The sequence below is a fragment of the Nomascus leucogenys genome, chromosome 3 (assembly GCF_006542625.1).
Source record: "Nomascus leucogenys isolate Asia chromosome 3, Asia_NLE_v1, whole genome shotgun sequence".
Classification (NCBI taxonomy): domain Eukaryota; kingdom Metazoa; phylum Chordata; class Mammalia; order Primates; family Hylobatidae; genus Nomascus; species Nomascus leucogenys.
The window spans coordinates 136,777,019-136,804,956 of record NC_044383.1 but is presented as its reverse complement, the minus strand read 5'-3'; the positions used below and the strand labels follow the sequence as shown (position 1 = coordinate 136,804,956).

Here is a 27,938-nt window from a genome sequence, read left to right as displayed (position 1 = left end):
GCGGCATCAACCTGTCCCACTGTGCTGATAATGAAGCTAATGATCAGAGCCTGTCCTGATACTAAGCCATCACCCAGCTTTCACTTTTAATTGTAGAATAGACTCCTCTCATTTGATACTAAGGTGGTCCTTTGTTAGAAAATCTGGGGCAGGATTTCTTAAAATATGATGCAAAGGGGATACTATTTGAAATGCATATTCCTGAGCCTATAGCCAGAAATCTCTCTGCACCTGGAGGTGAAAGCTCCTCAGGCAAGAGCCACTACCTTTGGACTTTTCTTTTTATGACAATCAGGGGCTTTATTCACAGCTAGGCTCTTCCCCAGAGATCAGTGTTAAATTTTGGCCTTCAAAAAAGTCTAACCATGAGCATCTCATTCCCATAGTCCTGATCCTACAATATTACACCTCAGATTCTGGTTTGGTTGTGCTCCACAAAGGAGTCTAGCTAAAGCATTAAACTCAGAAGCATATATGAAAATACTAAATGAGATAGTGTTACATGCATTACAGTAGCTATTTAAAAAAATTAAGTAGTAGGCCAGGTGTGGCGGCTCACGCCTGTAATCCTAGCACTTCGGGAGGCCAAGGCGGGAGGGTCACTTGAGCCCAGGAGTTTGAGAGCAGCCTGGGCAACATGATAAAATCCCATCCCTACAAAAAAACTACAAAAAAAAGAAAATTAGTGGGGCGTGGTGGCACACACCTGTAGTCCCAGCTACTAGAGAGGCTGACATGGGAGAGTCACCTGAGCCCAGGAGGCAGAGGCTGCAGTAAGCCATGTTCATGCTACTGCACTTCTGCCTGGGTGACACAGCCAGACCCTATCTCAAAAAAAAAAAAAAAAAAAAAAAAAAAAATTAAGTAGTAATGGAAACGTGAGAAAACCACTGATTTACAGTGCGAGCAACTAAGGAGAGTACAGTGGCTGGCGTGGTGGCTCACGCCTGTAATCCCAGCCCTTTGGGAGGCTGAGGCAAGAGGACTGCTTGAGCCCAGGAGTCGAGACCAGCCTGGGCAACATGGCAAAACCCTTTCTCTCCAAAAAATGTAAAAAGCAGCTGGGCATGGCCAGGCACAGTGGCTCACGCTTGTAATCCCAGCACTTTGGGAGGCTGAGGTGGGCGGATCATGAGGTCAGGAGATCGAGACCACGGTGAAACCCCGTCTCTACTAAAAAAAATACAAAAAAATTAGCCGGGCGTGGTGGCGGGCGCCTGTAGTCCCAGCTACTCGGAGAGGCTGAGGCAGGAGAATGGCGTGAACCCGGGAGGCGGAGCTTGCAGTGAGCCAAGATTGCGCCACTGCACTCCAGCCTGGGCGACAGAGTGAGACTCCATCTCCAAAAAAAAAAAAAAAAAAAAAAAAATGTAGCTGGGCATGGTGGTTAGTGCCTCTGGTCCCAGTTACTCAGGAGGCTGAGGTGGGAGGATTGCTGGGGAGGCTGAGGCTGCAGTGAGCTGTGATTGTGTCATTGTACTCCAGCCTGGGTGACAGTGAGATCCTGTCTCAAAAAAAAAAAAAAAGTATTCAAAAAAACCCCTCTTTTTGTTAGCACGAGTTGGCATTTTTGAAGCAAGAAACAATGTTATTCTATATGCTTCCAAGCCTTAGAAGATTATACACACTCTTCCTCCTCCTAAAAATTACTGATATACTGGAAAAATTAGAGATATCACAGGTTAAAACTGATTGCCTTTTTCATATTTTAGATTACCTTAGAGAAAACTCTTTCTTAAAATATTATCTCTGCAGTTACGATGTTACATGCACACCACCACCCTCTGAGGCCAAATCATGCTACAATGTGCATAATTCATAGGAGGTGATGTGGGAAAGGCCAGTATGGCTTTGTCTGTGGTCTTACTTTGAGATGACAAAGCTTGAGTGTCAGTGTTCTCACAGGTGTGTCCGTTTTAAGGACATCTGAAATCTGAAAACCGCTCTCCCCTCTTACTTTGGAGAAGGAAGAAGGGCAGGGTGCACATACCAATGGCGGGCCCTCCTTGCTTCTTCTCTTCCAAGATGGCAGCCAGGTCTTTGTGCATGGATTTCTGATGCTGACTGGCCGGCGGCTGCTCCAGCTCCGGACTTTTCACTTTTAAAAGTTGATTCGCCTTCTTAATCTTCTGACTGTACTGCCGAGCCATCATAAACACCCTGCTTTTTGTCTTATCTGTGGCCTCCATTCCCAGGTCAGGATTTTCTGAGTCTGTTTGAGACAGGCCGCTGTTGGCCAGGTCGTAGGGATTGTCCATCAGGGGCATTTCACTAGCCAGAGAAAGCCGGTTAAGGCTCATAAAGGAGCCTTCTTTAGAAATCAGGTCTTCCTCAAAGGGACAGTTGGCGCGGCTGGCTCTGCCAGCCCTGCTCTTCACAGGCGTGAGGAGAGCCTGGCTCTCAGGCAGGGACAGGGTGGACACAGAGCGCCCCACGTCCTGGCTCAGCTCAGGGGTGCTCTCTGCGTGCAGCCTGTCGGGCACATCATCCTTGCTCACAGGAAACGCTGCCAGGAGACGGTCTCTGGCCTTGTCTTCATTTTTCTTGATGTAATTTTCCAGGTCATTCCAGATTTCATCTACTTCTTCGGACAGTTTATCAGATACAGGCTTATCAGGCATAGACAGGTTACAGCTGGGAGAGTCATACAGCAAACTCAGATAATCATGATCGGGGGTGGCCTGGTGGTAAGGGGCTTCGTCCTCACTGAACTGGAGGCTGTCTTGGGAAACAAATGGCCTCAGGCTGTCACAGCACACGAAGTCGGCCTCCAGACCCAAAAAGGTGCTCCGCTTTGCACGCTTTAGGCTGCTGCACTTAAAACCCAGCGATGGAGGATCTGGGAGCCCTATGGTGTCATAGATGTTCTCCTCAACCGCTTGGAGTTCATGCGTGCTTTGGCTGGATGCCTCTCCACCTGAGAGGGCGCCATCTTTTTGTGCGTAAAGAGAGCCCTTACTGTGGCCAGCTTGCCTCTTTGTGAAGGCTAACTCTGGGGTGCTCTTGGGGCGAGCGGAGTCCCTGGCTGATTTAGAGGGAGTGGATTCAACTTCTTCCCGCTTAGCAACCATTAGCTTTAAGTCCTCATAACTGATGTTATCATAGACATGGTCTATGTCATCAATAGTCAACTCTGTGGATGACCCAAAGGGAGTCATCTCCTCCTGCCCTTCTGTTTTGGGGCCGTTCTGCAGTTCCCTAGTTCTGTCACTAGTTCCTATTTCAGGAGGGCACGTGTTGCTCTCCCCAGCACTGCTGGCCCGCCTGACAATCCTGTGACCAGAGCTGGGGGTCTCTGTGGACTCCATCTGTCCCATATGCCAGCTGCAAGGGCGACTGGAAGTGTTATCTTCACATAGTCTGGTAGAGTTCAGATCTGAGGAGGAAAATGACGGCACGAACATCTGATAATCATCTTCATCATCCTCATTCTCCTGCGGGGACCGTCGGCTGGGAAACAAGGCTTGCCTGATCTGGTGATCAGTCCAGATGTTTCTGAGAGCTCCACCCGCTCGAAGCACGCTGATCATGGAAGAACTGCTAGGCTGACTATTTCTCTGCGCAGGAGACGGCCTTGCTGAAGTCAGCTGGGGAGATCCTTCCTCTCTAGAAACCTGAGGAAGATGGAAACATATCAACTGAATCACAGCACCATGGAGAAGACACATAACTCAGGAATTTCTCCTGTGTTTACACACTGCCTCCCCCACTAGGCTTTAATATTCTTTTATTTTTTCCTGACATGGGGTCTTGCTGTGTTACCCAGGCTGATCTCAAACTCCTGGGCTCAAGCAATCCTCCCACCTCAGCCTCCCAAGTAGCTGGCACTACAGGTGGGAGCCACCACACCTGGCCGAGTGTTTAACTGACTTGAAAAGCACTTCAGATATTTTCAAAAAGGGAAGGACAGGAACTAATATATACTTAGCAACTAGGCTGGGCAATGTGCAGACATTCTCCAAACTTAATATTCACAATAATTTTATGAATTAGGTATGATCATACCAATTTCACAGTAAGGAAATCTAGGTTCCTGAAGTTTCAGTAACTTGTTCTATCTAGTCAGCAGTAAGACTAGTGCTAGAACCCAGGTCTAACCCCAAACCCCTTGCCCCAAAGCATGATATAAGCTAAATACAGAAAATTGTTAGATTCTTCAAATAAGTCTGGTGTACACTTGGCAAATATTTATTGCATAAATCAGTATGTATAGAAGTTAAGGGCTATGCTATCTGTTCTATTTGAGACTTTCTAAAGAGGTTTAGAGCCAGTGCTTTTCTCCTAGGGGTTTTATCATGATTTCTGGTATACCAAAAGCCCCTTCTGCTGATCCGACCACACACTCCAAGGATTTGTCTTAAATCTGCAGACCCACCACGAACATGGCCAGCATTACCTTGGTTTATAGATTCTAGGCAAAGAGTTTTTATTGTAGAAATGTAATTTAATCCTCTGTTCATTTAATGACATTTTTACTTATTTCAAAATACATTTAATTAACATTTAGTTGCCTATAAGGACGTAAAATAGGAACAATATTAATAATTTTTTAATTTTTATTTTTTTGAGACAGAATCTCGCTCTGTCGCCCAGGCTGAAGTGCAGCCTGGGTCCCTTGACATGATCTTGGCTCACTGCAACCGCTGCCTCCTGGGTTCAAGCAATTCTCGTGCTTCAGCTTCTGGAGTAGCTGGGATTATAGGTGCCCACCACCATGCCTGACTAATTTTTGTATTTTTAATAGAGACAGGGTTTTGCTGTGTTGGCTAGGCTGGTCTTAGACAAACTCCTGGCCTCAAGAGATCCGCCCACCTTGGCCTCCCAAAGTGCTAAGATTATAGGCCTGAGCCACTGCATCGGGCCAAATTAGTGATTTCTAATCAAAGAAAACAATGAGGTCTTTTATAACTTGGAACCTTTCTGGATGGAGCTCGGTGGTGCAGACAGGAGCAGATTACCCTCTGATGCTATTCTGCAGATAGGATTAACTTCAAAGGCTTGAAAGAGTTAAGACCTAATTAGTACCAGGGACATATATTCTAATAAAATACTATAGTAACCTATTGGAAATGTCAAATAAGCAAGAACTTTTCATCACATGTCAATGAAAAATGGGATATATGTTAATTGGAATATCTATTAGAGAGGGAAGAGAGGAGTAGAGAGACAATAATAGAATTTCATCCTAAATGTTATTTTTCTATTAAAACTTAAGCAATTCAATTAGTCATTTATTTCTTTTCACACATACATACACACACAATATTTATACCTAGTATTTGTTCATATATATGTTTTTCACATTCTTTAATATATCTTTCTCTTCACCTTACTCAGACTGCACTGGTATGATGTTATAAAAATATAGGAACCCAGTAATTACTTTTTGTAAAGTAAAACAAGGTTAATATTAACTAGTTAAATTATGACAAAACACTTTTAAAGTGTAATAAAATTATTTTGTGTTTCTCACAACAGCCAAAAGTGATCCTTCCTAAGATCATCCATCCCAGAAAATTCCCATAGGTTTTAGAAAATTAGGAAACCTGAATTGTTAATATTAAAGTATTTTTTTTAAGGTAATTACACTTGAAATTAAAATAGCAGTTTTGGCTGGGCACAGTGGCTCACGCCTGTAATCCCAGCACTTTGGAAGGCTGAAGCAGGCGAATCACCTGAGGTCGGGAGTTTGAGACCAGCCTGACCAACATGGAGAAACCCGTCTCTACTATAAATACAAAATTAGCCGGGCATGGTGATGCATGCCTGTAATCCCAGCTACTTGGGAGGCTGAGGCAGGAGAATCACTGGAACCCAGGAGGCAGAGGTTGCAGTGAGCCGAGATTGTGCCACTGCACTCCAGCCTGGGCTACAAGAGCGAAACTCTATCTCAAAAAAAAAAAAAAAAAAAAAAAAGAAAGCAGTTTTTTGGAAGCTGTAAATTTACATCAAATTAATCATTAAGAAAACTGAAGATGCTCTTAAATTAAGAAGTAATCATCTGGGCACTGTGGCTCATGTCTGTAATCCCAGCACTTTGGGAGGCCAAGGCAGGCAGATCACTTGAGCCCAGAAGCTACAGACCAGCCTGGGCAACAAGGTGAGACACGCCGTTTCTACAAAAAATATTTAATAAAGAAAGAAGAAAGAAAAGAAAGAAAAAGGAAAGAAAGGAAAGGAAGGAAGAGAAAGAGAAAGAGAGAGAGAGAAAGAGAGAGAGAGAAAGAAAGAAAAGAAGGGAAGGGAAGGGAAGGGAGGGGAGGGGAGGGGAGGGGAGGGGAGGGGATCAGCCTGGACACGGTGATGCACACCTGTAATCCCAGCACTTTGGGAGGTGAAGGTGGGAGGATCACTTGAGTCAAGGAGTTTAAGACCAGCCTGGGCAACATAGTCAGACCTTGTGTCTACAAAAAATGAAAGAGTTAGCCGGACGTGGTGGCGCATGACTGTAGTCCAGTTACTTGGGAGGCTGAGGTGGGAGGATTCCTGAGCCTGGGAGGTTGGGGCTACAGTGAGCTGAGATTGTGCCACTGCATTCCAGCCTGGGTGACAGAGCAAGACCTTGTCTCAAAATAAATAAATAAATGTTTAAAAAAATAGGAAAGAATCAGCATATGGTTGGTCACAATATTGAAAGTCATGGTAAAAACTGCAATTACTTTTGCACCAACCTAATAATTTTGATATGTCAGTTTTGCCACAGCCTGAATGAACTTTTTTCCTGTCCTTCCACATTCTCAGCATTTGAGCTATTTAACAATGATATTAGCTATCACGTTTTTATTTTTTGAGACAGAGTCTCACCCTGTCGCCCAGGCTAAAGTGCAGCAGCACAATCTCGGCTCACTACAACCTCCGCCTCCTGGGTTCAAGTGATTCTCCTGCCTCAGCCTCCCAAGTAGCTGGGACTACAGGTGCATGCCGCCATGCCCAGCTATTTTTTTGTATTTTAGTAGAGACGGGGTTTCACTGTGTTGGCCAGGCTGATCGTGAACTCCCAAGCTTAGGCAATCCGCCCGCCGCGACCTCTCAAAGTGCTGGGATTACAGGTGTGAGCCACCACGCCCAGCCTTTTTTGCTCTTGTCGCCCAGGCTGGAGTGTAATGGCATGATTTCAGCTCACTGTAACTTCCACCTCCTAGGTTCAAGCAATTCTCCTGCCTCAGCCTCCTGAGTGGCTGCGGATTACAGGCGCCCATCACCACGCCTGGCTGATTTTTTTGTATTTTTAGTAGAGACGGGGTTTCACCATGTTGGCCAGGCTGGTCTCGAACTCCTGACCTCAGGTGATCCAACCACCTCAGCCTCCCAAAGTTCTGGGATTACAGGCATGAGCCACCATGCCCGGCCGATATTAGCTATCATTTATAGAACACTTGCTTTGTGCCAAATATTCCATTAATAAGCACTTTTAAGAACATGTTGCATTTAATCTTTATAACAGTTCTGTAAATTAGGAAACTAAGTCCTGGTAAGGTTAAGCAATTTGCCTGTAGTTACACAGTTTATAAATGGCAGAAATGGATTTGAATCCATGTCTTAATCCACAGCTTACACATGAGCTTAACCACCTCACACACACATGTACACAGCCTCAAAATATATATTCTGGGAGAAATATTAAGGTATTATTAAGGAATAGTTCCTGTTATAAACTACTTATTAATTTATTTATGAGACAGAATCTCACTCTGTTGACCAGGCTGGAGTGCAGTGCCACTATCTCAGCTCACTGCAACTTCTGCTTCCTGGCTGAAGTGATTCTCCAGCCTCAGCTTCCCAAGTTGCTGGGACCACAGGCACAAGCCACCACACCCAGCTCATTTTTGTACTTTTTTTGGAGAGAGGGGGTTTTACCATGTTGCCCAGGCTGATCTTGAGTTCCTGAGCTCAAAGTGATCTGCCAACCTTGGCCTCCCAAAGTGCTAGGATTACAGGTATGAGCCACCACACCTGGCTGTTATAAACTCTTTAATCATCAGTAAATCTGCTCTCCTTGAATTTAATATACCTTCGGCACATTACTATTAGGAGATGGAATTTTATCACAAAAAAAGCATGGATGTTTTCTTTCTTGCCTTTTGATTTTATAAGGTTTGGTTATGCCCATATGGACCCGGCTTGAGCATTGCTGTAGAAAGTTTTCAAGCAGCTCCTGAGATTGAATCTCTAGAACTCTTTGATGGGGAGATTCCTTCTTTTATCACTGAGAGGGGCATGGCTCCACAATGCTACTATGGCTGCTTTGAAGAGCAGGGAGCCTTCTGCAGTGACCCCACTTACGAAATCAAAACCTTATGCCATATTTCAGGACAATGAACCATTAATATTAATAAGTTTCACACGTTTCCAAACAAAAGCATGTACTACCTGAAAAAAATGCACACGCCTCAGCCATGACAATCACTTAAAGGTAAGACTATGTTCAGCCGGGCGCAGTGGCTCATGTCTGTAATCCCAGCACTTTGGGAGGCCGAGACAGGTGGATCACCTGTGGTCTGGAGTTCCAGACTGGCGTTGCCAACTTGGTGAAACCCCCGTCTCTACTAAAAATACAAAAATCAGCTGGGCATAGTGGCAGGTGCCTGTAGTCCAAGCTACTAGGCTACTTGGGAGGCTGAGGCAGGAGAATTGCTTGTACCCGGGAGGCAGAGGTTGCAGTGAGCCGAGGTTGCAGTGAGCCGAGATTGCACCACTGCACTCCAGCCTGGGCAACAGAGCGAGACCAAGTCTCAAAAGAAAAAAAAAAAAAAGACTACGTTGATTTTTAGACATTTTCTTGGTTTTAATGGAAAGATACAACGTTTATCGACAAGGTCGCTTTGGTTCTGTGCTAAGCCATGGTAGAAATGAGATTGTAGGGAGAGGTTTTCATAGCCATATTCTTCTAGATACAGAACATTAAACAAGGAGCCATGATCAGTTCTCTAAGAATTGTTAATTAAGCCAAATGACCAGTAGCCATACTGGACAAACCACTCAGGTCAAGAGAAAGTACCTATTCTTCATAGGTAATACAGTTGGATATAATATCTTCCAATACAGTATACCATTCTTATTATCCCTCTCCTAAGCTTTTGTCAGGGGAAGAAAAATCAAAACTTGATATGACAAAGTCTCATTCAATCATACGTCATCACCACTTATGTCAGCAGCAGAACCATATTCTTAGAAGGGGGCCCCTCGCCCTTGTGAATGAAGCCTCACGCTTGGAGGAGGGAGTTATATCCAGGAGGCAGGGGCGTTGGTCTTACACCGGTGGAGGCAAAGGAAAATGTGAGGTGGCTCACGTGAGCACCAGGCAGGTATTACACCCTAAGGTAAGGTTACAGCCTCTGAGGTATGATATGGGGCAGAGGATGAATAAATAATCACCATGGTTCTCAGATGTGGGCTGGGGAAAGGGAAGAAGTTGATAAGGATGAGTCTTTGCTTAAATCAAATGTAAATAATTCAAAATGTAAAATACCAAATTTCCAATATGTAAAATAACTGTTGACACTTGGAATACGGGCTGGGGATGAGAGAGATGGGGAAGTGGCACCTATGAGGGGTGCCTGAAGTGAACATTTCAAGTAAGAAATGAGATAGAGCTTACCTTTTGGATGTCTTGTGCTGTTTCTGAAAAATAAAATTTTTTTTTTCAAGTTTGAGAATGAAAATGTACCTCCTATATAAGTAAGCACTAATATTTTATAGAATTTAGAAACTTATTACTAGTAATTGAAGCCCAAGTGACTTCTGGGCCCTATAGATCTGATTTTCAGAAAATCCCTGTCAGCTCTCCCAGCTGCGTACCCCCACACTACATCAAACAACCTTACATGCATCTGAGCGCTAGGTGCCTTCCTCCATCCCTGACAGCCATGAACTAATTCATGTTCAAGATATTTCAAAAGCTTCCAAACAAAAATGTGTTGTTTCCTGAAAAAAAAAAAAATTGCACATGCCCCGTGCCATGACAATTATGTAAAGATGATATTGTTTCTGTTGATTTTTTGAAATTTTATTGGTTTTAACTAAAAGATGCAGCCTTCTTGCAAAGAAGGGGTGTTGCCAGTGGAATTGTGGGGAGAGATTTACATAGCCACATCCTTACAGAAGACACCCTTAGAGCTAGCCTAATTATGGGTATCTCCTCTTTAAAGATGATTACAGAAGCATATGAAGTCCTTCCCTCTCCACAGATCCCATCCTCCAAGGAAACAACAGTTAACAGCTGAATGTTTATCTTTCCAGCTCCTGCATTACCCCTACCCCACCACAATAATTGTTTCGCTTTTATTTTTTACTTTTTTTGAGATGGAGTCTCACTCTGTCGTCCAGGCTGGAGTGCAGTGACACAGTCTCGGCTCACTGCAGCCTCTGCCTCCTGGGTTCAAGCGATTCTTGTGTCTCAGCCTCCCCAGTAGCTGGGATTACAGGCATAAGCCACCACACCTGGCTAATTTTTGTATTTTTAGTAAAGATGGGAGCTTGCCATGTTGGCCAGGTTGGTCTCGAACTCCTGACCTCAGGTGATCCACCCTCCTCGGCCTCCCAAAGTGTTGGCATTACAGGCATGAGCCACCATGCCCAGCCTGTTTCACTTTTAAAATAAGGATTCAGTATGCAACTTTGTATATTCTGCAAAATGTATGTGGACACTCTTGTGAATAGGTAGAGATCTGCTTTATTTTTGACAGCTGTAGAATATTCCATTGTGTGTATGGACGTATTACAATTTCTTTAAGTATATTTCCAACTGCCTGGGCATTTTTATAGAGTGTCATGTTACAAATACTGCAAAAAACAAACTCGCACATAAATCTGTCTACATGTGGGTAAGTACATCTGTGCAAGTGAAACTGTTGGGTTAAGGGCAAACGTACATTTTAAATTCAAACGACTATTACCAAATTTTGCCCCGAAGCATTGCAAAAACTTACACTCCCACCAACAGTTTTGGAGTGACTATTTTTCTATATGTTTTGGCCAAGTTCATAGATTTTCCCTTCTATTTATTTCATTCAAATGTATGGATTTTCTGATTATGAATATGGATGGCCATTTAAAAATTTTATTGCCAGTTTGTGTGTTTTTCTGAAACTGCCTAATTACATTCTTTTTTTTTTTTTTTTTTTGAGTCCTTTGGGCTGGGCATGGTGGCTCATGCCTGTAATCCCAGCACTTTGGGAGGCCAAGGCGGGTGGATCACCTGAGGTTGGGAGTTCGAGACCAGCCTGACCAACATGGAGAAACCCCATCTCTACTAAAAATACAAAATTAGCCAGGCGTGGTGGCACATGCTTGTAATCCCAGCTACTCGGGAGGCTGAGGCAGGAGAATCACTTGAACCCAGGAGGCAGAGGTTGAGGTGAGCCGAGATCACGCTATTGCACTCTAGCCTGGGCAACAAGAGCAAAACTCTGTCTCAAAAAATAAAAAAAATAAAAAATAAATAAGAGTCCTCTGTCTTTTCTTTTTGATGTATGGAGTTTCTTTATATAATAGGAATATTAATCTTTTTAGGCCTGTCAAATATATTACAAGTATTTTATGTCATTTGACTGTATATTTTATTTTAAATTTTATTATTATTATTTTTTGTGACACAGTCTCACTCTGTTGCCCAGGCTGGAGTGCAATGGCGTAATCTCGGCTCACTGCAACCTCTGCTTCCCAGGTTCAGGCGATTCTCCTGCCTCAGCCTCCCAAGTAGCTGGGATTACAGGCACGAGCCACTAGGACTGGCTAATTTTTGTATGTTTAGTAGAGACGGGGTTTCACCATGTTGGCCAGGCTAGTCTCGAAGTCCTGGCCTCAACAGAGCCGCCCGCCTTGGCCTCCCAAAGTGCTGGGATTACAGGCGTGAGCTACTGTGCCTGGCTTTGACTATATATTTTATAATGGGACACTTTTATTTACAGAAGTTAATCTTTTTGTAATCAAATCAAATCTGTCAATCTGTAATTTATCTGGTATTTATTTATTTTTGTGTTGTTTGATTTAGTAAATATCAACAAGAATGAAACAGGAAAATACATTTTGCGACTTACCACTGGTCTTCAAAACTTTATGTGATCGTGAGGAAGGTTCTGGGAGACAAAACAAAGCCAGCATCATTGGCAAAACCAAATCAAACCTTTTTCTTTATTCTTTATAAAAGGATTATGAGCCTATTGACAGATCGACAGAGCTCTGTAACTTTTGTATCAAATTTAACAAAATTCCCATTGCTCAGAGATACACAGGAGCAAGACACTCACTCTGCTAAAATGGTAGAATAAATGTTACACTGTGTTATCAGGAGTCACCCAATAGAAAAGCAAAATCTGACTTTTTCAATCCTGTCAGTAGCAGAGCAGCCTCCTCAGCTTTCAATAACACCTACAAGCTGATGATGTTCAATTGTACATTCTTTTTTTTTCGTTTGAGACTGAGATTCACTCTTATCTCCCAGGCTGGAGTGCAATGGTGCGGTCTCGGCTCCCTGCAACCTCTGCTTCCCGGGTTCAAGTAATTCTCCTGCCTCAGCCTCCCGAGTAGCTGGGATTACAGGTGTCTGCCAACATGCCGGGCTAATTTTTGTATTTTTAGTAGAGATAGGGTTTCACCATGTTGGCCAAGCAGGTCTCAAACTCCTGACCTCAGGTGATCCTCCCACCTCAGCCTCCCGAAATGCTGGGATTACAGGCGTGAGCCACCGCGCCCAGCCTTATTTGTATTTTTTGTCTCTCGCACCATGAGCTCCTTGCAAGCAGGAGTCACGTGGATTATTTATTCTGGCATTCCTAGTCCTTAGCAAAGCATAAAGTGGGTAATGAATAAAGATTGCTTCAAATAAAACCCCAAACCTGTCTGAACTAAGACAATAGTTCATGGAGTCTGGTGCAGCAAATATGAATTAATATTTTAGCACTTTGGATAATCTTTTGTGTGTGTCACTCATAGGATGTGATTTTTCATTAGCAACAGCAAATACAGTTTAAGTATCTGCATGTCAGTGGTAAGATGTACAAAGCAAAATTAGTTGACTGGCATGCTTGATAGTCACTGGGAAACATTAAGTAGAAAAGAGTTTTTTTTGTTTTGTTTTGTTTTTTTTGAGACAGAGTCTCACTCTGCCGCCCATGCTGGAGTGCAGGAGTGCAGTGGCACGATCTTGGCTCACTGCAACCTCCGTCTCCTGGGTTCAAGCGATTCTCCTGCCTCAGCCTCCCAAGTAGGTAGGATTACAGGCGCCTACCACCAAGCCTGCCTAATTTTTATATTTTTACTAGAAATGTGGTTTCTCCATGTTGGCCAGGCTGGTTTCAAACTCCTGACCTCAGGTGACCGACCTGCCTCGGCCTGCCAAAGTGCTGGGATTACAGAGAAAAGAGTTATAGATCAAAAGCTTGTGAGTCCCATCTTAAGGCAGCTGCAAATGTATTCAGACCGGCAGTGAGCTGAGAAACCAGACAGAACATGCCCTTTTGTCAGATTCAATGGGACTTTCATTGCCAGTCCCCCATTAGAATTAAATTTTTATGACAACATCCTATTTACCAGATTTTCTTCTCAGCCGATATGGAGCAGAACCTTCTTTAGAGCCATACAGTGCTTTTGTCTCTCCCTCAGGACTGTAACAGAAGCCTGGATGATCTGTAAAGATAACCACGTGCATCAGTGGGACTGCGGTGTCAGGGGCTTCTCAGAAAATGGTTATTGCTAGTGTAAATTTATGTGGATTTATCATTATCATTCTTATTATTATTATTGAGACAGAGTCTTGCTCTGTCGCCCACGCTGAAGTGTGGTGGCATGATCTCGGCTCACTGCTGACCTCCACCTCCCAAGTTCAAGCGATTCTCCTGCCTCAGCCTCCCGAGAAGCTGAGACTACAGGCGCATGCCACCATGCCTGACTCATTTTTGTAGTTTTAGTAAAGACGGGGTTTCACCATGTTGGCCAGGCTGGTCTTGAACTCCTGATCTCAGATTATCCACCCACCTTGGCCTCCCAAAGTGCTGGGATTACAGGTGTGAGCCACCATGCCCGGCCTATATGGATTTATTTTTTTTCATCTGACATGGATATGGTCCTCCCCCCATAATTGCTGCTGTATATGTATCTCAGGGCTTTCTGTTTACATTGGGAAGTGTAGGAGTCTGTTAGCTGGGATGATAGGCGTGAGCCACCACACCCGGCCAAAAAAAAAAAAAAAAAAAAATCTGAAGGCAATTTCTGCGGGCTGAAATGTTGAAGTCTAGAGAATACAGCCTAGCACTCTGCTGGGGAGCTCCGGGCATCATTTCTTGGGTCTGTTGGATGCGAGATGGGAGCCTCAGCTGCAGCGATGGTGGGAATGCACCTGTTTCCACTTTGCTGCTGCTGCTTTTCCCCCTGGAGAGTTAACAAGTGCCAGGCTGGAGGGAAGGGAATCAACGTTTGCACTTGATTCCTCAAAGTAAGGTCTTATGAAAGGGTTAAGTAAAAGTAGAAGTGTTTTCAGTACAAGTTTCCAGCAGACCTGACTGCATTTAAAGCCATTGTTTTCTTTTTATTCTATTTAATCTGAAAAATAACAAAGATGTGATAAATGCTGTTGCATAAGGTCTTATTTAATAGGAAGGACCTGTAATATTTATTTTCTTCTGCTTTTGTAAGCCTAGAAATACTCACATATGTGGGGTGGTTGTGATTTTAGAATTTTCTGCTGCAACAGGAAAATTAATACTACGAAGTGACTGCGTAGGGATGAAGTGAGAAATGCATTGTGAAACTCTGGCTCTTGGTGGTGGTAGAGGTTGGGGCGGGGGTGGGGGTAGAGTTGAACCTGGAGACATAACTGACATTGTTAGTTGGTGCAGAAACCCAGACAGTGGCCAGCCATCAAGGGACTCAGATAAACCTGGGAGAACCAACGTAGAAACAAGCCAATGTGCTCAGAAGGGATTATACTGTCTACCCAATTTGTGAAAACAGTGAATAGAGAGATACTATTTTCTAACAATTGACATTTTCATGAACTTTAAGATAGAAAATGTGATAGATACAAACAGGCAATGAAATTTCAAATTGTGTTAAGAAAATAAAACTTACGAATGGCATCCATTTCAAGGATTGCTTGCTTGGCCTGAAAGAGAGAAAGTAAAGCTGTAACTCCAATTGCCTTTTTTTTTTCTTTAAACTCCAAATCTCAACACAGATCTTATCCCACCTGAATAAATAGATTTTTAAAAACGTTTAAAAACTCGCTATTTATTTTAAGCATTTACACACAGTTCAGGGAATTCAAGCAGATAAGCGCCCTCAAGTGGGTAATAGCCGCTACACCATCAAGGCACCAGAGCTAAGACTGCACCCCCAATCCTGTGAAAGAGGAGGGAGGGAGGCTGGTTCCTAAGCCTGGCTGATTATTAGCACTCATTGGCCAGCTTATTAAAAATGCAGATTCTTGGCTGGACGCGGTAGCTCACGCCTGTAATCCCAGCACTTTGGGAGGCCGAGGTGGGCAGATAACAATCACAAGGTCAGGAGTTCAAGACAAGCCTGGCCAATATGGTGAAACCCCGTCTCTACTAAAAATACAAAGATTAGCCAGGCATGGTGGCAGGCGCCTGTAGTCCCAGCTAATTGGGAGGCTGAGGCAGGAGAATCACGTGAACCCAGGAAGCAGAGGTTGCAGTGAGCCGAGATTGTACCACTGCACTCTAGCCTGGGTGACAGGGCAAGACTTCGTCTCAAAAAAAAAAAAAAAAAAAAATGCAGATTCTTGCTACCCAACCCTTATCTACTGACTCAAAAGCTCAAGGCACGGAGCCTGCTATCTTTATCACCAGCCCTCACCACGACACTATGGCCTTGTAACTATTTTGAGTTAATTGCAAAATGGCTGCTGGAAGTTTCCTCTCATTGTTATCTTTCCTCCTGCAGAATGCTATGTGATTATCATGAGCTAAGTCTCTCTGTTTCCCCAACTCCCTGCACCTCCCATCTCCTCTGTGTGCCCCAGAATCTCCCAGAGTGAGATGATCCTGAAGGACAATGTCTGTGATCCCAGCTCAGGCACTTCACTAGGTAGGTGCTCTCCCATCCCAGAACGTGCTTCCTCAACTGGACAGTGGGATCATGGAGCCTCTCTTTCAGAATGGTCATTAGGATTCAATGATCAGCTCAACTGGTGAGTTCCACCCACCCTCCTAGGGCAGGGGTCCCCAACCCCGAGCCACAGACTGGTACTAGTTCATGGCCTGTTAGGAACTGGGCCACACGGCAGGAGGTGAGTGGTGGGCAAGCGAGAGAAGCTTCATTTGGATTTACAGTGGCTCCTCATGGCTCGCATTACAGCCTGAGCTCCGCCTCCTATCAGATCAGTGGCAGCATTAGATACTCATAAGAGTGTGAACCCTACTGTAAATTATGCATGGGAGGGATCTAGGTTGCAGCACTCCTTATGAGAATCTAATGCCTGATGATCTGAAGTGGAGCTGAGGCAGTGATGCTAGCACTGAGGAGCAGATTAACGTTAGCAGAGAGGTTTGACTGCACAGAGACCATAATAAATCAATTGCTTGCAGATTCATATCAAAACCCTGTCAGTGAGTGACAAGGGGCAATGAAACTGCATCTGGTGGCAGACTTTATTGTGGCAAGTGAGTTGATGTACTTCAATTGTACAGCTGCATCCGGTGGCCTTAAAAGTATGTTTGAGGCTGGGCATGGTATCTCATGCCTGAGATCTCAGCACTTTGGGAGGCTGAGGCAGGCAGATCACAAGGTCAGGAGTTCAAGACCAGCCTGACCAACATGGTGAAACCCCGTCTCTACTAAAAATACAAAAATTAGCTGGGCGTGGTGGTGCACGCCTGTAACCCCAGCTACTCAGGACGCTGAGGCAGGAGAATTGCTTGAACCTGGGAAGGTAGAGGTTGCAGCACCACTGCACTACAGCCTAGGCGACAGAACGAGACTCCATCTCAAAAAAAAAAAAAAAAATATGTTTGAGACAACTTCAAATCTCCATACATTCTGGATTAAAGTCCAGGAGAATATCCTGAGATTGCCACAAAAGCACAAAAGCCTGCTTCCATTTCCAACATCCTGTCTTTGTGAAGCAGGGTTTTCTGCAGTGACAGTGACCAAAATAAGATGAGAGCAGACTGGACATAAGCAACACACTTGGGGTGTCGCTGTCTCCCATCACCCCCAGATAGGACCGTCTAGTTGCAGGAGAACAAGCTCGGGGCTCCCACTGATTCTACATTATGGTGAGCTGTAGAACTATTTCATTATATATTACCATGTAGTAATAGAAATAAAGTGCGCAATAAACGTAATGTGCTTTCATCATCCCAAAAGCCTCCCCCTGCCTCCATCCGTGGAAAAATTGTCTTCCACAAAACCAATCCCTGGTGCCCAAAAGGTTGAAGACCACTGTCCTAGGGGATTGTAGCCTTTCTTGCCTCTTTAAAGTCATTTTCATTTTTTAAGGGTAGTATAATTTAACCTACAAAACACTATGCTGAAAATAACTTTTAAAAGAACTTTACTCTATTTTGCTACCATCTGTGATATCACAGTAGAAATATTTTGGCTAAGTGGCGATCAGGTTTAGTGAAGAAGTGTGGGGCTGGGGGGAGCCTCAACACAGTCACCTTAGAGAAAACAAATGCTTCAATTTTTTTAACACTGATAGCTATCTCTCTTGTGCATTCAGAGTTTGAGATTATGAGATGAAATTAATTACAAACACAAATGTCAGCTCAGTCTCTGGGAAGTGCAATTACAGAACCATGCTAATATATAAAATACAAAATATCTTCACCTTTATTCTCAATTAATTTGAAGAAGAGTTAAATTTATTTGCCACATATGCTAATGGGCAATACGGCTATTTCCAAGAGTTCCCTGGTATCTGTAAAGCTGACTTCAAGAATTTTTTTTTTAAGTCTTGACATTTAATTTTTAAAGTACTGTTTCCAGGTTTTCCACTAGGTGTCACCCAACGACCATCATTGAATTAAAAGACCGGAAGGCAGCTGGGAGGCTGTTTAACTAACGACTTTCTCACAGCTGTGTTGATATTATTAGACTGGTGATACATTTCTTGATGTTTAAAATTTCCCACTATGCATTTATTTCATAGAAATAATAGAAATACATTTTGAAAACTTTAGGAAAACAAGAAATAATCTCGAGGAAAGATGTGGAAAGTTCACTTTATTAATAATCCTGCTTAAATAGAAAATTATGATTATATTATAGTGAATAAAGTATATTAAACAAGTGTGTTTGAGGCTGGGTGTGGTGGCTTGTGCCTGTAATCCTAGCACTTTGGGAGGCTGAGGCGGGTGGATCACTTGAGGCTGGGAGTTTGAGATCAGCTTGGCCAACATGGTGAAACCTCATCTCTACTAAAAATACAAAAACTAGCCAGGTGTGGTGGTGCGTGCCTGTAGACCCAGCTACTCGGGTGGCTGAGGCACAAGAATACTTGAACCCAGAAGGCGGAGGTTGCAGTGTGCTTTTTCTTGTATGGAGATTGAGCCACTGCACTCCAGCCTGGGTGACAGTGAGACCCTGTCTCAAAACAAAACAAAGTGTTTTTATTGCCAGTGGGAATAATGTGGTTAGGATGCTCTTTGGAGCCAGCTAGACCTGGGTTTGAATCCAGGCTTGGTCACGTACTAGTTATATAAACTTGGGCAGTTTATTTAATATCTCTCAGCCTCTGTTTTTTATTTTTTCCAGAATGGGAAGAATAAGAACTACCTCATAACATATTTTGGTGACGGTGAAATCAGAATATAAAGTACTCAGCACAGTGTGTATGCTCAATAAGTTGTAACTGAAAAGATGTTTTTAGATAGAAGGTATCAACAACTTGGGGAGAAAGTATGATGTTATATTGACTATATTAATCATTTGAATACTTTAAAGGGAACTTCCTGGGGCACACACGCCTAGCGTGGGAGAAAGACAGGTATGTAAGGTGGTCTCGTTTTGTAACTGCCTTTCACAATCTTGTTAGCAATTTTGATTTTCCCAGTAGACAGGTAAACAATAGGTGGGGCCCATCAAAGACACACTGCCATTGCTCAGAAGGGCATTCTAAGGCACCAGGCCAGCAACAAAATGACTAATCATAAGGAAAATGCAGTCCCCTCTCTGCATGAGCTCCCTTTCATCTCATAACACCCTGATGAAACGAAAACTCGTGCTTAGGTCCAAGTCCACACCTATGCACATTCATTTCCTGAGGACCAAATCATTGCTGGCAGTCCTGAGAACAAGCTTCAAATGCTTGTCAAAACATACAGAGAACAAAACAGACTGTCCCCTTTCTCAGAAATCTCAGCTCTTCTTATTTTCCACCCAGTTCAATTTTCATGATCATCATCCCATTGTCTGCTCCACCTCACTCCTCCCAGCCCCAACTTGGACTGTTTCACCATCCATGTGAATAATCCACCCACCACCATAGTTCCTTGACCACTTTATCTCTAATGACCTTTTCCTCCACTCCAGAGCAGCAACACAGAATCAGAGCCACCTCCAGAACCTGATCACACTCAAAACCGTCCCACCTCTAAGGCAGGACTCCAAAAGTCCCTTCTTCAACTACAGATTGGTGCATTTCCTTCTCTCCAACATTAAGTCCTGCTGAACCAGGCTTTATGACAATACTGCAGTCCCTCACCCCACGCCTCTGTTGCCAGCTGGTTTTCTTCTTCACTCAGCCTGATGTCATGCCCAATTACTGCAACTGTGTGCTCACTGGCACCCTCCCCACCCCCACCCTGGGAACCTTCCCCTACCAGCTCTGCCGGTTCCCAAACTGGAGGAACCCACACACACCACGGTTTTCACCAGTAGTTTCCAAGTTGCCGAGCAGATTTTTGAAATGACGTCATCACACTGATTCATGGGGGCCAGCTTCAGTTGGGTCTTTGATGTCTTTCACAGGCTATTCTAGTCATCTCTAGTGACTGGTCCATTTTGTTTTTTTTTTTTTTGAGACGGAGTCTCACTCTGTCGCCCAGGCTGGAGTGCAGCGGCGTGATCTCAGCTCACTGCAAGCTCCGCCTCCCGGGTTCACGCCATTCTCCTGCCTCAGCCTCCCGAGTAGCTGGGACTACAGGTGCCCGCCACCACACCTGGCTAATTTTTTGTATTTTTAGTAGAGACGAGGTTTCACCATGTTAGCCAGGATGGTCTCGATCTCCTGACCTTGTGATCTGCCTGCCTCGGCCTCCCAAAGTGCTGGGATTACAGGTGTGAGCCACCGTGCCTGGCCTGGTCCATTTTCTTTAGCAAGTGTTCTTCTGATCCTTTCCACTTTCCCTCAGACACCCCTGATCTCTGCTTCACTCACTCAGCAGATGACTTTATCACCTGCATGAGTGAAATCAAACCCTTTGTCTTCCCCCAAGTCCACCTCAAAGTTCCTCTGTCTTTCATCTTTTTCTCTCTTGGTTCAGAGAGATGCTTCCAGCCCTTTCCAAGATGAGCCCCTATTCCTGTGTGTCCCATCCTCTTCCTTCCCACCTCCCCAGGCCCCGTTCCAACAGGAAGTGAGCCATTGTCGCCTCTCCCACCTTCCTTCTCCTGCCCTGCCATCTGCTCATGGACTTGGCATTCAACCCTGACAAGAAGTCTTGCTTTGCTCTTGCTTCTCTCTCCAAACTATCATTTTTTCTTCCTTTTGTGAACTTTATATATAAAAAAGTCTATACCCATTCTGTTCCTTCTTAATCCCCCTTTTTCTTTAACCCACTGTGATCTCTCCCTTTTCTCTTAGTTGCCAAATATAAAATCTGCTTTTCTGTTTAAATCTCCTTGACCTCAGCAGCTTTTGAGACTGTCTCCCCCGTCTCTGAGATGTGCTTTTTCCTTGTTAGCGCAGCGCCTCCTCCTCAGACGTCCTCCCTGCCTCCTCTGCTTCTCTTTCAATCTTCTTTGGCTGTTTTCCAAATCCCTCCACCCGCTTTCTGATCACTTAGATGTTGGGATTCCCAAGGTTTCGTCTTTCCTTTGCACATTTTTGTGGGCCATCTTGTTAAACCTTAGGGCTTCAATTACTGCCTCTAGCAAGAGTCTCCTGATCCTTAGCTTCCAAGACCTGAATTTCCACCTGTGGCCGACCCTGCCCAGCAGCACAGGTGCCAGTGAGAGCAGAGGGCTCCTCTCTCTCACTCCCATCTCACGGGTTCCTCTCCCTGTCTGTCTCAGAACTCACAGTACCATGCTCTCCTTCAACCCCTGATTCAACCTTGACTCTTAGTGGGCAAAATCCTGCCCCCTGCCTCAGTGGCACTTTCTGCATTTGTTCCCTCTGTCGCTGTGGCTCCACGGCAGCACTGCTCACCTCCTTTCTAGGCCATGGTGGTGGGTTACTATCTTCTCCAGCCTCCAACTTCACTCCTGCCACTTGTCACCTTGTCCCCAAAGTTACAATCTCAGAACACAGGACTGACCGCGCCATCTCCCCTTCCTCCAAAGTCTGCAGTAATTTCCCAGTGTGAATGTATCCAGACTCCTCAGAGTGCATGCCCACAGCCCTCCAGGGGCTCCTGCCCTTCCCCTCCCTGCCCCAGCCCCTGCCTCAGCCCCTGAGAACTCAGCCCTCCCATCCTGGCACCATCTGTGCACCCTGAACACAGCGCATTCGTTCTCTCCCTTTTTTTTTTTTTTTTTAAATGCAGGTCTCTAGGTCTGGTTTCCTTAATTCCTTTTTTCCCCACTTAATAAAAATATTCCTAAGACTGGGCATGGTGGCTCATGCCTGTCATCCCAACACTTTGGAAAGGCTGAGGCAGGCAGATCACTTGAACCCAGGAGTTTGAAACCAGCCTGGGCAAGATGATGAGACTACACCTTTACCAAAAATACAAAAATTAGCTTGGCGTGGTGGCACAAGCCTGTGGTCCCAGCTACTCCAGGAGGCTAAGGTGGTGGGATCTCTTGAGCCCAGGAGGTCAAGGCTGCAGTGAGCCATATTTGCACTACTGCGCTCCAGCCTGGGTGACAAGAGTAAGATCCTGTATTAAAAAGAAAAAAAATCCTTATCCTTTAAGACCGAGGTAAAAGATGTTTTCCTTCCTCTCTCCACTCAACTGAATTGAACACTTTATTCTTCCACAACACCTGGGTTATACTCTATTATGTCTTCATGGTTGGCAAACGGTTCATGGCTTGGCAGCTGGCTCCCCATCTACAGATTCCTGCTTGGCCGAGTTTGTATCTTGTCTCCCGAGCACCCTCATGGGACCTAGCACAGCTTTACACCTATAGGTGCTTCATGCACCTTTGAATAATTCTCCTAACTCGATCTTCTTTTAAGCCCCAAAAGGAAAACACCACCACCTCCACAGAGCCTGCGATTCATGTGAATCTTTTTTTTTTTTTCCTTGAGACGGGATCTTGCTCTGTCACCCAGGCTGGAGTGCAATGGCACCATCTCGGCTCACTGCAACTTCCGCCTCCTGGGTTCAAGCGATTCTCCTGCCTCAGCCTCCTCAGTAGCTGGGACTATAGGCGCGTGCTACCACACCCAGCTAATTTTTGTATTTTTAGTAAAGATGGGGATTCACTATGTTGGCCAGGCTGGTCTTGAATTCCTGACTTCAGGTGATCTGCCCGCCTTAGCCTCCCAAAGTGCTAGGATTACAGGCGTGGGCCACCGTGCCTGGCCCCATGTGAATCTTTTTGATGTTAATGGCTGGTTTAGCTGAGACGTAGTTTCTACATATCCTATGTCTCAATTTTCTTTCTTTCTTTTTTTTTTGAGACAGGGTCTTGCTGTGTCACCCAGGCGGGAGTGCAGTGATGCAACCTCGGCTCACTGCAACCTCCACCTCCTGGACCCAGGTGATCCTCCCACCTCAGCCTCCCACCTCAGACTACAGGTGCATGCCATCTTGCTGGGGGCTAACTTTTATATTTTTTTGTAGAGATGGGGGTCTCACTTTGTTGCCCAGGTTGGTCTCGAACTCCTAGGCTCAAGGGTTCCACCTGCCTTGGCTTCCCAAAGTGCTGGGATTACAGGCATGAGCCACCATACCAGCCTCTTTATTATGAAGTTGAACATTTATCCTATCAGGATGCCTTGCTGGGACTTCATTAGTAATTAAATGATTGGATTAACCGTTGTCACTCCCAGATCCTAATTCTAAACTCTTTTTTTTTTTTTTTGACCAAGTCTCTTTGTTTTTTTTTTGAGACAGTCTCACTCTGTCACCCAGTCTGGAGTGCAATGACGCGATCTTGGCTCACAGTAACCTCTGCCTCCCAGGTTCAAACGATTCTTGTATCTCTCTCCTGTTTCACTGTGCATTTTTCAGCGTCCTACCTTAGCTGGAATCTTGGCTGCATGGTTCTCCAGAATCAGTCTCTTTAGGTGCAGAACCCAGAGGCGTTTGTCTTGCTGGGATTTGGCCTGTCAAGACGAGACGTGGACAGTCAGACAACTTGATTCCACCACCCACAGGACCCTCTGATGAGATGGGAAATGACCATGTGGCCAGAACGCTCTCAAAAAGCCACATGGTACACAGCACTCATCGTTACACAAAGGGGCCTTGCGGAGAGGCCAGGGCCCGGCCGCTACCTGGACCGTGTGCTGTAGCTTGGGATTCTTGTAGTGGAAGACGCTGAAGCTGAGTGGCTCTTTTGGAATCACCTCCACAAGCATGAGGTTGCCACACTAGAGCAGAGAGAGCAGAGAGGGTGAGGCACACTCAGGAGGGAACGGCACTGGAGATCTGAGTCCCTGCCCATGGCCAGCGTGCAGACCTACCAGGATGTGAGCTTTGTATGTAAACGTGTCATCTCTCTTCTTGGTAATGAGCAGCAGCTTGTCGAAGAGGAAGAGCGTCCGCTCATTCTTGGCTCGCTGGATGCGGAAGGTTCCCTCAAGCACCAGTTCCCCGTAGCTGGTCAGGTCTGGTCCCTTCCAGTTAGTGAGCAAACTCTGTATCTCCTGAGAAAGGCAATGGGCCATGGCATTTACAGGAGGCAGAAGCCAGGCACCAAGGGCTTGGTGGCCCATCTGTTGAGCCTCAAGAATGGTGCCAAATCGTCCCCGACGGGGTCTACTATCTACATGGTATCTGATGGTCTATGACATAAATCTGCATTTACAAGTGGTGCCACTTAAGGGTTAACAGCAATGAATCAGGCTGTTAGCTGACAAGCTGGTAATTACTTATTTCCATTCCTTAATCATGCCATGCTGTGGCTCACAGCAGCCCTTACATCGTTCAAAAGCCAGGTCCAGGGGCCACCAGTATGGCCTCCTTCCCTTGATTTTGTTTGTTTTGTTTTGTTTTCTTGAGACAGAGTCTCGCTCTGTCGCCCAGGCTGGAGGGAAGTGGCACGATCAGGGCTCCCTGCAACCTCCACCTCCCTGGTTCAAGCGATTCTCCTGCCTCAGCCTCCTGAGTAGGTGGGATTACAGGTGTCTGTCACCATGCCTGGCTAAATTTTTTTGCATTTTTAGTAGAGATGGGGTTTTGCCATGTTGGCCAGGCTAGTCTTCAACTCCTGACCTCAAGTGATCTACCCACCTGTACCTCTGAAAGTGCTGGAATTACAGAAGTGAGCCACCACACCTGGCCCCTTCCCTTGATTTTTCTCACCCCCTCCTCTCTGGGAAAAAAAAAAACCTTTCAGAGCTGTTGACTTGAAGACTTTCTTCCAGATACCAAAGTTCATACCACACATAAGTAATTCAAAACTAAAGCCTATATAAAATCACCCACGTCATTTTCTCAGAAATTTCTTGAGTTTAAATTTACTTACTCAGGGAAAGGAAATGAACCTTTCTTTGCCCCTAACTTAGGTTTTAGTGCTTTTTTTGTTAAAATTTTAAAATTTTATGGGTACACAGTAGGTGTATATATTTATGGGGTACATGAGCTATTTTGACAGGCATACAATGCATAATAAACACATCAAGGTAAATGGGCCTCTGTCACCTCCAGCATTTATCATTTCTTTGTGTTACGAACATTCCAATTATACTTTCAGTTATTTTATAAATTACTGTTGACTGTAATCCCCCGTTGTGCTATCAAATACTAGATCTTATTCATTCTTTTTTTTTTTTTTTTTTTGAGACAGAGTCTCGCTCTGTTGTCCAGGCTGGAGTGCAGTGGCGCAATCTCGGCTCACTGCAACCCCTGCCTCCCGGGTTCAAGTGATTCTCCTGCCTCAGCCTCTCAAGTAGCTGGGATTACAGGCACCCACCACCATGCCTGGTTAATTTTTGTATTTTTAGAAAAGATGGGGTTTCACTGTGCTGGCCAGGCTGGTCTCAAACTCCCAATCTCGGGTGATCCACCTGCCTTGGCCTCCCAAAGTGCTGGGATTACAGGTGTGAACCCCGGCACCTGGCCTAGATCTTATTCATTCTCTCTAAGTAAAGTTTTGTATTCATTAACCACTCCCACTTGCCCCACTCCCTGTTTTAGTGTTTTAATGGAAATTGATAAATATAAACTAATAACATGACTTTGACATTTCTGTGGGATTTATTGTATATGAATATCAGTGTTTTTAAAGGAAGCTGATTTTATTATTTTGAAAAATGAAAATATTCACAAGCACCATTTAATTAAGGAACCCACAAGACAACAAAAACTTTACTGGTTGAAAACAGAAACGAACAGAAATGGAGTATTAGTTTGAGCCAGAGTCCGATTTAGTAATGACTTCAGAATGTCAAGCAGCTTCACATAGTATGAAAAACCAGCCATTTAGACATTTCTGAATATAGCAGTCCCCCTTATCTGCAGGGGATATGTTCCAAGACCCACAGTGGATGACCGGAACTGGGGATAGTATCGACCCCTAAATATACTATGTTTTCCCTACAAATACATACCTATGATAAAGTTTAATTTATAAATTAGGCATAAAGATATTAACAACAATAACTGATAATAAATTAGAACAATTATAACAATATGTCAGCATCACTACTCCGTGCTTTGGGGCCATGATGAAGTAGAATAAGGTTGACTTGAACACAAGCATTGCAAGACATGACAGTCGATCTGATAACCAAGCCAGCTACTGAGTGACTAACAGGTGAGTGGCCGTAGGCAGTGTGGATACACTGGACAAAGGGGTGATTCATGTCCCAGGTGGGAGGGAGAAGGGCAGTGTGAGATTTCATCACGCTACTCAGAATGGTGCAAAATTTAAAATTTACAGATTATTTCCAGAATTTTCCATTTAATTTTTTTTTTTTTTTGAGATGGAGTCTCGCTCTGTCTCCCAGGCTAGAGTGCAGTGATGTGATCTCAGCTCACTGCAACCTCTGCCTCCCGGTTTCCAGTGATTCTCCCACCTCAGCCTCCCAAGTAGCTGGGGTTACAGGAATGCGTCACCACACCTGGCTAATTTTTTTTTTTTTTTTTTTTTTTTTTTTTTTTTTTTTGAGACAGAGTCTCACTCTGTCACCCAGGCTGGAGTGCAATGGCATCCACCTCCCGGGTTCAAGCAATTCTCCTGCCTCAGCCTCCAAGCAGCTGGGATTACAGGTGTGTGCCACCACGCCCAGCTAATTTTTTATATTTTTTAAGTAGAGACAGGGTTTCACCATGTTGGCCAGGCTGGTCTCGAACTCCTGACATCAAGTGATCCGCCTGCCTTAGCCTCCCAAAATACAGGAATTACAGGCATGAGCCATCACTCCTGGCCCTCATTTAAAAATTTTCTAACCTTGGTTGACCATGGGCAAATGAAACTGCAGAAAGTGAAACTGCGGATAGGGGGGCGGACTGTATTCAATAGATTCCGACATTACGTCTGCAAAACACTTGAATGATAAAGCATTAACTTTTGTTGCTGTTGCAAAAAACAAACAAACAAAACAAACAAAAGCAGCCTGGAAGATTAGAATATCATCTTCCTCTGCTTTTTGATAGTCAGCGGCATCACACCACACTCTGGCTGCCTATACCTGAAACCTACAGAGTTTGTTCTGACTTACGAGCCAAATAAGGTATCTTTTTTCCCGAGTTAGGCAAGGCCACTCTGTATAGCGTGGAGTCACTTTGGGCTTTTCTGTCTCACTCTAGGGACAGCCAGGAGCCTGGGACTAGCCTCTGGGCCCATGCAGCCTCTTGTTTTGTTTTTAATAGCGCATCTATTGAGGTGCCCAGGGCATGATCACTGGCCCAACAGCTGTCAAAAGTTCCTTAAGATTTAGGGCTCAAATGTTTGTGCTGAATAGGCCTTTAGCAAACTTCTCTGTCTTATTTTAAAAATGAGGAAACTGTCAGGTGCGGTGGCTCACACCTGTAATCCCAGCACTTTGGGAGGCTGAGACAGGTGGATCACCAGAGGTTAGGAGTTCAAGACAAGCCTGGTCAACCTGGTGAAACCCTGTCTCTACTAAAAATACAAAATTAGCCGGGCGTGGTGGTATGCTCCTGTAATCCCAACTACTAAGGAGGCTGAGGCAGGAGGATCGCTTGAACCCGGGAGCTGAAGGTTGCAGTGAGCTGAGATTGTGCCACTGCATTCCAGCCTGGGTGACAAGAGTGAAACTTTGTCTCCGAAAAAAAAAAAAAAAGGAAACTGAAATGACATGCTGGAGGGTCCCCAAGTGACTGTAAAGGAGCTGGTTCAGCCTTGGCTCCCCTTCCTCTGCGTCCCCTGCCTATGACCATCCACACACCACCTCATGATTTTGCAGGAACTGGTGGCAGAGGAATAAAGGCTTAAAAAGTCTTTACATAGTTTAGGGAAAGTTGCTTTCAACAAGAATTACTAAATTTGCAATTAATAGAAGTAGGAGGCTCAAAATTTTAACTTAGACCATCAAAGGGGCTATAAGCAAACAATTAGCTTAAAAGTTATAATGTCGGCTGGGCGCGGTGGCTCACGCCTGTAATCCCAGCACTTTGGGAGGCTGAGGCAGGCAGATCACCTGAGGTCAGGAGTTCGAGACCAGCCTGACC

At 44.7% G+C, this 27,938-nt stretch overlaps 1 protein-coding gene across 3 annotated transcripts in view; it reads right to left on the bottom strand.

The window, feature by feature from the left end:
* PLEKHG1 (pleckstrin homology and RhoGEF domain containing G1) overlaps positions 1-27,938 on the bottom strand; it is a 243,857-nt gene that overhangs the window by 9,666 nt on the left and 206,253 nt on the right. For all 3 annotated transcript variants that reach the window (XM_030809833.1, XM_030809835.1, XM_030809834.1), the window contains 8 exons: positions 23,765-23,947; positions 23,576-23,671; positions 23,318-23,404; positions 15,067-15,100; positions 13,531-13,626; positions 12,039-12,077; positions 9,599-9,621; positions 1,991-3,614 (listed from right to left, as the gene is read on the bottom strand). In XM_030809833.1, the coding sequence (XP_030665693.1) occupies positions 1,991-3,614; positions 9,599-9,621; positions 12,039-12,077; positions 13,531-13,626; positions 15,067-15,100; positions 23,318-23,404; positions 23,576-23,671; positions 23,765-23,947 (2,182 nt within the window). The remainder of the gene's footprint in view (positions 1-1,990; positions 3,615-9,598; positions 9,622-12,038; positions 12,078-13,530; positions 13,627-15,066; positions 15,101-23,317; positions 23,405-23,575; positions 23,672-23,764; positions 23,948-27,938) is intronic.